Source organism: Beauveria bassiana (assembly GCF_000280675.1).
Source record: "Beauveria bassiana ARSEF 2860 unplaced genomic scaffold BBA_S00019, whole genome shotgun sequence".
Classification (NCBI taxonomy): Eukaryota; Fungi; Ascomycota; class Sordariomycetes; order Hypocreales; family Cordycipitaceae; genus Beauveria; species Beauveria bassiana.
Genome location: NW_007930854.1, coordinates 422 through 11278, shown reverse-complemented (window position 1 = coordinate 11278; position 10857 = coordinate 422). Strand labels below are relative to the sequence as shown.

The 10857-nt window shown below is 51.3% G+C and overlaps 4 protein-coding genes across 4 annotated transcripts; 3 read left to right on the top strand and 1 right to left on the bottom strand.

Moving 5' to 3' along the window:
* Positions 1-480: 480 nt before the first annotated feature.
* BBA_06417 (hypothetical protein C4orf21) lies at positions 481-3564 on the bottom strand (the record flags this gene model as incomplete). The annotated part of the gene is made up of 1 exon (XM_008601514.1): positions 481-3564. The coding sequence occupies one exon, from the start codon at positions 3562-3564 to the stop codon at positions 481-483; it is 3084 nt and encodes a 1027-aa protein (XP_008599736.1).
* Positions 3565-4780: 1216 nt separating this feature from the next.
* Positions 4781-6211, top strand: BBA_06416 (membrane transporter; the record flags this gene model as incomplete). Its single annotated transcript, XM_008601513.1, has 1 exon — positions 4781-6211. One exon carries the CDS (start codon positions 4781-4783, stop codon positions 6209-6211), a length of 1431 nt encoding a protein of 476 aa, XP_008599735.1.
* A 583-nt stretch (positions 6212-6794) lies between these two features.
* BBA_06415 (uncharacterized protein) lies at positions 6795-7301 on the top strand (the record flags this gene model as incomplete). Its single annotated transcript, XM_008601512.1, has 3 exons — positions 6795-6854; positions 6937-7048; positions 7108-7301. The coding sequence occupies 3 exons, from the start codon at positions 6795-6797 to the stop codon at positions 7299-7301; spliced, it is 366 nt and encodes a 121-aa protein (XP_008599734.1).
* Positions 7302-9127: 1826 nt separating this feature from the next.
* On the top strand, positions 9128-10619 carry BBA_06414 (trypsin-like protease 1; the record flags this gene model as incomplete). The annotated part of the gene is made up of 6 exons (XM_008601511.1): positions 9128-9385; positions 9478-9680; positions 9752-9777; positions 9861-10225; positions 10447-10486; positions 10534-10619. The coding sequence occupies 6 exons, from the start codon at positions 9128-9130 to the stop codon at positions 10617-10619; spliced, it is 978 nt and encodes a 325-aa protein (XP_008599733.1).
* Between the last annotated feature and the right edge of the window lie 238 nt (positions 10620-10857).

Genomic DNA, 10857 nt, shown 5'->3' with positions numbered 1-10857 from the left:
ATGATTCCTCGAGCGTTTTCATCTCACAAATGTGAGAAGCAGGCCGCAAAACTCGAACCCAGCCTGGACATATTCGGCCTAACTTACATGCATCGTGACCACCAGCATCCCACCCGCATACAGCCCCTCCGAATTGGGTAAAAACGGACAAACCCCAGGTCTCGCATTTTCTCGCCAATCAACAGAAAGGACCATCCACATATCCATCCGTACACCAACCACGGTGGGCAAGCAAGCAAGTGACGTGACCCGAGGTTCCAGACCGCTCGCCCCGCGCCCAGCCTGCTCCGCAGACACCAGCCAGTTGACACTAAAAATTAGCAGTTATACGAACTGACCCGAGCAATTGGTGAAAGCGCAGATTTGATATACATTGCTGTTTCATTGTATCGACATAAATTCGTGAAATTGTGGCAATTCCTTTTTACCTTGCGAAATATTATATACAGACCGCAAAGGCTCAGCAAAAAGCGACACACCTCATCGTCTCCGCTCTGGCCGATTCATCCCCAGCAAATCATGCGCATGCCGACTCCACGTTCCGCCGCTCGCCGACGTAAACCCAGGCATACTCGCTGCCTTTTTTGCGACACCTGGCACACCCGCTGCTGTAGGCGCAACCGGACCCAACGCCATAGGACCTACCGCGGCAATCCTCGCCCTCATTCCAGCGCCGCCGGCACGGGTGCTGATCATGCGCGCAACTGGCTGGACGACAGGCTCAAACGGCACTATGACCTGCGGTGCCAGCCCCGCCGCGTCTTCCCGCCGGGCCGCCTTTTTGCCTCGTGACGCGGGATTAGCGATACGCGGCTTCCCGCTATGGTTCGCCTCGCTGCCGCTGGACATGCTCTCTGCCACCGGGAGTACGGGGACTGTGGCCGCTGCTTCGAGTACTACATCCAGCTTCTTTTCTGATTCAGAAGATGACGCAACATCAGGCGCATTTGTTTCCGGTTCCTTTGGTATTTCTGTGAGAGCCATCTCGGGCGCACTAAAAAGCTCTAATTTCGTTGGGTTGGCTTCTGTCGTAGTAGGTACGACTACCTCACTTGAGCTATCGGACGGTACGACTGCTACAAGCGCTTCAACAGTGACCCTTGGACGAGAGACTGGCTCGATCTGAATCGTCTTCGGGGGGGTTGCCACTACGGCAATAGCTTCAGATTGTGCTGGCTCCGGCGGGCTAACCGCAGCAGTGGCAGTTTCTTCTGTCAGGGCGGCAGGGGATACTTCTGTCACTGCAGGTGATGTAACAGTAGGCTTTTCCTCGACGAGTAGAAATTCTGCAGGTGCGGGTGAGTATGGTGACACATTTGCAGATTTTGGTGCTGCCTCGGCTTTTGCAGCCGTAGTTGGCACCTCACTACTGACGACAGGCGCTGGCGGGCCTCCAACTCGAAATGACGCCGAATCAAACGCATTCGGAATCAGCGTCTCGATGCCCTGCGGGAAGTAGCCAATGATCTCTCTACTTCGAATGCCTTTACGCGGCAGCTTCGCTATTCGTGGGCCTTGCACCTTGGGAATTTCCTTGTCGTCCGCGGCTTCCCCGTCTTGTTCTTCAAAATCGGCTTCTTTTCTGCGCTTCGCAGCGCGTCGTTTTGGTAGCTGTGACTCTTCTTCCTCGTCTTCTTCCGGCTCAGTATCGGGCTCTTCTCTGCGCTTGGCAACTAGTCGCCTTCGTGGCCGTGGCTCTTCTTCAGCTTCACTCATCTCGTTCTCGTAGATTGTGCTCTTTGTTGCTTTTCGTCGCTGCAGCCTTTTCTTTGGTGCTTTTTCGCTCACGGCTGGCTCTGGAGGCGGGCTGTATGTCTTGCGTTTCTTGGCGCGTCGCTTGGAAGTTTGCGGCAGTTCGTCCTCGCTGCTTGATTCCAGCGGCGCAGGAGTCGGATCTCGCTCCGCCGGAGCTGCTTCTGGAGGATCATCAACAGGCGGCGCTGAGCTCGGTATCGTCACCTCTTCTGGTGAAGCTGATCGTATCCGTTGTGGCACAGAAGCCGGGGGCTCTGGGGAAGGTGTATTGGCGTTTCTATCGTCAACGTCTCCGTCTCTCGAGGCTGGTGGTTCTGGCACTGGCACGCTTGGTTCTCGTATCATGAGCAAGCCTCTCTTCTGTCTTGAACGCAATCGCAGCGTCGTTCTCGGCTCTTTCGATTTCGGTTCTGGTCGTGCTATCACCGGCGACTCTTCTGGTACCTTTTGTCGTGTCTTTTTCTTATGATGTGGTGCTTCCTGCATTTTATTCTGGCGCGGCGCTTCCTCAACTACGTCAGCCTCGTCTAACACTGCATCTGGAAACGGTGGGCGCCCTATTGCAAGTGACTTCTTCTTTTGTAGCTCATGGGGTCGATCTTTGGTCTGCCGTGGTTGTTGCAACTGTAGCAATTCTTTCTTCTTCGTCCGCCCTGTAAAAGAATCCTCCAGTGTGATGGTCTCGTCCTCGCTGGCCGTATCTTGTGTAGCTGGTCTAATAGTCGCAGTCTGACGTTCTGGCTTTCGTATATCTGTTCTCTGCCTCTTGGGAGCATCTTCTTCCTGGTCTGGTTCTTCGTCACAAATGAGCACTTCCGCATCGCGATTGCCTGCCTCTTCCGCCTCCCGAAACACCGAGCGTGCGCTAGCAATCGGATGCCGAGTAATCGGCTGCAGAGTTGAGCGGAGCTTTTTCGCCGGCCTCGAAGGCGTATTTTCTGCATCATCTTGCACAAAGATTGGACTGCTCGGAACAAGGCTCTGTTCTTCCGCTACTTCTTCTTGTTCTTCTTGTTCTTCTTCTCGCTCCTCTTGTGGCGTCGACGAAGCTGCGGCCTGCGACAGCATCCTCTGCCGCAGCGCTCGTGCCTTGGCAGCCATCAGCTCTGGACCCGGGCAAGACGACAAATTCAACGTAGTTCCAAACAAATTTCTCGCGAAACCGGCTTTACTCGGTGGCGAAGGGCTGGTGCGTCGCTTCTTGGCCAGCGGTGGCCTCTCCGCCACAGTCGGCTGCGCGTCAGCCGTCGGTCGCTGGTTCTGATGCAGCTTCTGTTGTCGGGCTTCAAACGGAGAGTGGGCCGAAATAGCCGCGCGGCCAATCGGTCCGGGGCTCTGCACGAGGGAGCTCAGCGGGAGATGCGGTCGCTGCGGCTGCGGTTGTGCCCCGCCTGCCGCCGCCGCCGAACTCCGGGGTGCTGGCCTCGTTTTCGTCGCTGCAATTTGGCGTCGCTTTTCCACCTCGCGGGCTCGTTTATCCAGAAGCTCAGTCAGGTCCTGCTGCTTTTCGCCCGTGCAGTCTTCCACTTGGACGAGCGCCATGCCTCGATCCAGCGAGAGCTCGTCACCCGGGGCCAGATCGCCCTCTTGGTCCCAGTGGGAGTCTCCAACAAAGTGGCCGCGGTCATCGTAGACAACGACTTTTTTGTTGAAGCTATGATATTTGAGCTTTCCGTCCTGCCATCGCTTCTGCTTGCGGCGCAGGTCGTGCGTAAACAGGCATATAAAGTCGTACACGGTCGCTGTGGACGGCGGGCCGTCGTTGGCCGCGGACGGCGAGGCTTGGGGCTTCGCTACCGCGTATGACATTTTTCCTTGTGTTTCATGTCGAGGATAGTGAGATGTTCGGCCGTGGGCAATTTTGACGGGGAGTTGTCGTGATGAATCAAGTGCTTGACAGCTTGGCGTGTCTGGCTAGACGCGTTAATGGATCACGCCTCGACGCCAATCCACGTGATGCAATCGTACCCTGTATGACAAAACAAAGGCAATGTTTTCGACTTTAGCAGAGTGATGCTCTGGTCTATTGTTAGAGATGGTTGATTCTTGCGATTTGATGTTTGTAATGATTTTGCTCAGTTTTATTTTCAAAGCTGGGATAGAAGGAGGCGGCGCTGAAAACGTGGTGTGATTAACATTCGCTTCTCAGGGCCCAAGATTGACAACACTATATCATATCATCCAGCACTGTAGTTTCGACGTCTGCGAATTTTTTCTCGTCGAACCAGAAGTTCTCGACTTCGGTAGCACTCTTTTGGGCCTCATCGGGAAACTCAGAGCCGTGCCTCTGACGCTCCAGACCTCTAGGCTAGAGACGACTTCTTTTATGTGCTTTAAGGAAGCACCTTCACATATTTTATCCTTTCACATTATTTGCCGAACCTCATGAATTGCATCATTCACAATTCTCAGTTTCATTCGCTGGCTGGATCTGTGTTGTGTGCTGAGCCAACTCCCTTGGCTGTTCGTTAGATGAGACGGCTTATATGCGCAATATTGCACTGCGGCAGTGCCGGTAAACTCGTGCCCAATGGCCATAGCTACGGTGCTACGTCATCTGGCTCGGCTTTTAAAAGCAACTTGGCTAGGGTAGAGTGAATCATACTGTCTTGACCTTGGACCAGTGCCGATGCAGAAGTGAGCTGGCGCTCGTGACCGAGCTGAATGTGAGTGGGAAGCTGCACTTGAGGGGCAACAAGAAAAAGGAAAAAAAACTCGGTGCGCTGTCCAGATTGGCCATGAATGCTTCATAATATCTGTAAGCTGAGATACAAAAATCCGAGTATCGGGTACAGAATGCTACAGATGCATTATTTTGTCTCAGCCAACCACCATAATGGGGTCGCTCCCCGAGACCTTAGATGCTTCGCATCTCTATTGCCCGGTTCTTTCTCTTTCTGTTCGGTTTCTACCCATCTCTTACTCTTCACTTCAACCCTCTCTTTGAAAACCCTTTTCAGCTTCATATGCTCACGCCCCCTGGCCAGGAAACGGCACCGCTCTACAGTGTAACCGACTTACACCCATGGCACACCTGCCACCACCGCCATGGGGCCATCGGTGGCGATCGGCGCGCCCTTTCGTCATCGCAACCGTAGGTATTGGCCTCTTCAGCGACCTGTTCCTCTACGGCATCGTCGTCCCCGTCATTCCCTTTCTGTTGCGCGACCGTCTGGGCGTCGTCGACGACGACGCCATCCAGACGCAAACGTCGCGCCAGCTGGCCGCGTACGCGGGCTCCTCGGTGCTTTTTGCGGTGCCGGTGGGATGGGCCGCCGACCGGTTTGGCTCGCGCAAGATACCTTTTCTCACCGGCGTGGTGGCGCTGCTGACCAGCACGGCGATGCTCTGCGCCGGCACTTCTACGGCCGTCCTGATGGCGGCCAGGCTGCTCCAGGGCATCTCGGTCGCAGTCGTGTGGGCGGTGGGGTTTGCAACTGTTCAGGACCTCGTGGGCACTAGCGAGCTGGGTAGGGTGACGGGAATCATCTACTCTTTTGTGTCTGTGGGCGAATTGGTGGCGCCCGCGCTTGGTGGCTTTCTGTACGAACTCGGGGGGATGGGTGCCATCTTTGCGGTCAGCGCCATCGTCCTGCTTCTCGATCTGACCATGAGGTTGCTTATGCTTGACAAGATGGAAATGGACAACTATAAAGTAGTACCCGACCTAGACAAAGATCAAGCAAGCTCCGAATCCCGCGATAGTCTGGCGGCTCAAGAGTGTCCGATCAATGCCAGCGAGACCTCTCCTCTACTGGAACGAAGCGAAGAATTGGGAAACTCGATTTTCAGAATACCTGAAAATTCTGGCTGGTTGTCACAGCATCTCCCAGTCCTCTTCTGTATACGCAACACAAGGCTCTCAATGGCCATGACCATCTCCCTGGTTCAGGGAGTCAGCTTTGGCGTCATCGATGCGACCGTGCCCATTGAACTGTCAAAGATGTTTTCCTTTTCTTCCAAAGAAGTTGGGTTGGTATTTGTCTGCATGATGATACCTTTTGTCGGACTCGGCCAGCCAGCCGGCTGGGCCGCGGACAGATACGGGGCGAAAGCGTTGGCAATGACAGGATACCTTCTTCTTGTACCTGCATTTGGTCTTTTGTCCTTGCCATCGCTCAAAATGATAGAAGACGCTGCCAGAGTTCCATTCTTCTGTGCCATTCTGGCTTTCAATGGTCTTGCGCTCGCACTTATCAGCCCCGTCAGCTCCGTGGAAGCCGGGACCGTGATCGAATCCTACCACAAGGCGAACCCAGGTTTTTTTGGCGAGCATGGACCTTATGCGCAGCTGCATGGACTCAATTCAGTGTTTTTCTTTTCTGGATTGGCCATTGGGCCGCTTGCCGGTGGCTGGCTCAATCAGGCGTACGGCTTCCATACCATGGCGCTTGTAATTGCGGCCGTAGCGGCCATCATGTTTGGGTTGGTCGCAAGACTGGTTGGGAGGAATTAATCCTAGCTAGAAGGTTTGTTCAAATGGCCGGTGATGAAAAATCTCGACGCTCTTTTTGAGTTGATTCTCCGTACATTTTGTGCTGTACGGAGTGTAATCACTTCCTTCTGTTTGTCTTCGTCGAGAACCGCCGTTTCTAGCGTGCAAATGTCAGCCCTTGATTTCTGTGAAGACTGCATTGGGATACTTGGCTTGATCCCTCGTTGCATAGTGTGTTGGTAGTGTATAATGCCAAATCGTCGTTGCCTACTAGCTCGTATATGATCGCGTCATCAGCGATGCAGTAACAAAGATGACTACAACCACGGCTTACCAAGTCAATCACATTGAGAAAATACAGAAAATTACCAATAAATCAGAAAGAAACGAACAGTCAAACTGCCGAAAGTACAATATGCAAAATGGTCGGCGCCGTCGGGGACGGAGTTTCGGATCAGGATAACCCTTGGCGGTGCGACCGACGGACCCATAGGTAGCCGAGGCCTACTCTCCGCGCCCGTATATAACATCTCCTCAACCTCTCATCGCCACCGTAGTGAGCACAATCTGTCCATCAACAAAATCCATCCACCAAATACTCATCATGCCTTCTGCTCTCGAGATCTCCGCCGGCGCCTGGCTGCTCGTCTCGCTCGGCCACACTGTATGTCCTGCATCTTGCGCTGCTGCGGAGGAGCCGCACCCGCGATGAGCCATCACTGTGCTAACAACGGCGCTTTGCATAGGTCAATGGCCGAGACTGGCAGTCACACGCCTCCATCAAGACTTTGCCCCAGGAGCAAAAGACTTGCGCCCGCTTAGGATGGTACCAGGGCAGCGGCTTTCTCTTCATTGCCTGTAAGAGCGACTCCCCCAAGGCTGGCTACCGCGCTCGTGACTGACATCGAATCACGCAGCTCTTCTCAACTACTACTGGTCCAAGAATCCAGCAGCGCTCCAGGACCCGATTCAAAAGGCTGTTGCTGCTTCCTTTAGCGCCCTCCTCGGCGTCAGTTCCGTCATCTATGCTGTCAACGGCGTCACCAGCAATTCTGTTGTGACGGCTCTTGTCTCTGCTCTCCAGGCTTATGCTGCTTTCAAAGCCAACTAAACGCCACTCGACGCTTGATAGTACAATACTGATAGAAGAAACAAGATGTGTGCGATACGTTTTGTGAGGGAGCTTCTTGGTATTGATCTTATCAGATAATCCAGGCTATCAAGGCACTTGTGAAAGGGGAGTCTGCTAGCTTTTTGAGGCTTATCAGAAGCCTATTCTGAAGTGAGTAATATGTTGTAAGGGCTTCAATACTAGTTAATTTTCTATAAAAGCTAAAACACAAGATTCATTTAGGGATATGATGAAAATGGTAGTTCATTTACATATTTACGTCTTGAAGCATACGGGGTCAGTGTCAGGGAAGAGAGAGGAGGTAATGATGTTGTATTCTCTAGGTTCTGTGGGGGCCTCCACAGGGCCGAACAGTCAGCCTCCTGCGCTGTACTTGGGTGACGGCGTGAGTGGCGCTTACAATAGGTTCTGAACGAAACGTACTCAATTCAGAACCACAGTATTATATCTTCTTCATTTTATCGTCCCCGCGAAACATCCAGGCCACCATAAAATTTAATATGCCTAGCATGAACAACGCCGCGCCTAGCATACTCTCGAAACCCACTCGAAGCTCGCCTGACTCATGTGTCGCGCCTTATAACGAGATTGCACGGTACACTAGCCCTACTCGCACGAGGGTAAGGAAAAGTCCCGCTATTAGTGGCGGCGTTTTCATAGGCCTACTAACCTACGGTTTTAATAGCTATACGCTAGTAAGACCTAGTAGCCACATAAAGGAGAACTTTAGAGAGTTTATATTTCTCTTAAGCTACTTATTATAATAGAAAAAAAAGCCCTTAAAAGTCCTTATATAAAGGCTATAAAGGTAATATATACTTCTTATATACTACTTCTTACTATTAAGGGTTTTCCTAAGCTATACTATTTTCCCCTCTTCTTATAAGAGAATTCTAGCTAGAGGTAGTCTAGGAAGTATATAAAAACATTATCGTGATCCTACTAACGGGTATTAATACTAATAACTATTTGCCCTTAGGCGTGAAACTGCTATAGCTAGAGGACGGTTAGATAGAGGAACTCCCTAGGGGTATTCTATTAAGAGTATAAGCGTGACTTAGCGCGTTCTGTGGAAACCTACTAAGTGGGTGTAATCATATAATAACATGACTCGATAGCACGTCTCAACCCTACTCTAGGGCGCTAGTTAGACGTAAAAAAATGCAATTCAATTCAATACATCCATTTCAAGCACGAATGTAATGGATATTATGTAATCTGAGCGTCGACAAAATGGATTTAATAGAGATGGACCATTTATAGATGGTCCACGTGGCTATCCAGTGTAGTGGGTTCGAGCCTTGACGATGACCCTTCATCTAAAGTCTATAGTATAAATATCTATGCTATTAATGCATGAGACCAGTTTGCAATAGAGCATAAATCAGAATTGATTAGCATACGAAAGCGCATGATAAACGCATGACTGCGAAAGTGTTACCTTTTAGCGCGGCAGGGATCTTGGCCAATCAGGTTGCCAAATTCTCAAACTTTTTACTTCTTAGTACAATGCTTGCCACAGACTCCAACGGTTTTCCGTCTTTACAGAGCGGTACGTCGCACTGCCTACAGCCAGAAACTACCTTGGACTTGGGTTGGATTTTTCCTATGGGTATGTTCAATTGCGCATCATTCACGAGTCGCTCGTGCTTAAAGCAGGCCATGAGTCATTACGTATGGCTGTGTATATATATGTCGCGGTAAGAAGAAATAAATTTTCTCTATTAAAATTACCACAGAGCAACCTGCTAACTGTGAATTTTATACATACCTCTCCCAATCAGAGCACATTACTTATCTATACGATGTTACCCAAGGCCACTATTACTCTAGCTATCGCCTTCTTTGCTACCCCGGCACTAATAGCAGCGGCAACTATCAACAAGAGGATTGTCGACGGACAAGACGCCAAAGATGGTGAATTTCCATTCGTGGTCAACCTCCAATTGACGGGTCCCCAGAGCTGCGGAGGAACCTTGCTAGACCAGTATACTGTTCTTACGGCGGCTCATTGCGCCAAGGTCGCATCCATCTCGGAGACCATTGTATGGGCAGGAACGACGGTCAGTCTGCCCTGGGTCTAGATGTTGTTCATTCATTATCCAGACAGGAAGCTTCCCCGAATAGGGGAAGCGGATGGCTAATCATAGAGTAGCTCAACACGAAATCGGGATTGTCGAGCAATATTACCGGCGTCAGGATTCACCCGGATTTTGAGAAAGCTTCTCATCTTCAAAATGACATTGCCCTCTTGTATTTAGAGAGCGGCTTTCCCGAGAGCAACGCGGTCGGCTACGCAGTGCTAGCAGCAGATGGTTCAGACCCCGTGGCCGGTTCCAATGCAACAGCCATAGGCTGGTGAGTGCTATGAAGCCCTCGTGGAGTCGTGGACCGCATGGTCGGAAAAGGCGCTGACCCCATGTCTCAAGGGGCGTGACAGATCCTGCCAAGTACGGTAAGGGGAATCAGGCCGAGCGACTGGGAAAGTTGATATACCTATTCTGCAACGCACAAAGTGTGACAAGCCTTGGTCTGCAGCTGAAGACACAATCGTATGCGCTGGCGGGAATGGCAAGAACACATGCTCCGGTGATAGCGGCGGACCTCTTGTCCTCCAGGAGACGCAAGAAGTGATCGGTATCACGTCAGAATCCCTAACAGATGACAACGGAGAGTCGTGTAACGGGGCTCCCTCCAAGTATACTAGAGTTGGTAGCTACATCGCCTGGATCAGCGCAGCTCGTAACGCGGGGCCGACCAAACAGCTAAGCCGTGATGAGCAGGAAGCCCAAGGGTATTGCGAGGCAATTCGCCGCGGCTCTGATAAGTCTTGTCTAGACCTGTTGCTGTATTGCGTCCAAAACTACGAAAAAGACGGCTATACTGCACTCAACAAGTGCGCGGTCGCGGAGTCGAAGACCAGACAACACTGCGGTTCTGACAGTAATTGTCTATCCACGTGGAGATATTGCAGCGTCAATAGCGAAAAAGACGGGTATGACTCAGTGGAGGAGTGCGTGGGTGAACGAGGGTAACGCGGGGCAGTTATTAGTCGAAGACATATTGATTAAGGAGGAACTCGGGGGACGGCTCTGTCTGTGTCGCTCGCTACCACAGATGACAGATAGAAGCGTTCACAATACTTATTATCACCAACCGTACTAGTAGGTGCTTCCACCAATCACCTTCAGACAGGACTGCTTCAGCACAGGACTGCTTCAGTACTGGGTCGCTTCAACCAGAATGCTTGTGCAGGACTCTAGCAGCATGTATCTAGAAAAGCTAGGCGTGGCATAGTTGTGTTAATAAAACTAGTTCACTACTGTAAGCATGCGGTGGCTGTTGCTACAATAGTGGCCAGTGGCTTCTTTAGTGGTTGCGGCCTCCCAAGGCTCGAAACCACTACACCCATCCACATTTAGACCAAGTCGCGTGGATATGCTATATGTTAGACCTTAAATTGATAGATGTCTATAATTTTTAAGTTAAGTGGAGTGGATATACACATATATATATAAGTACACTTTAGAGACTC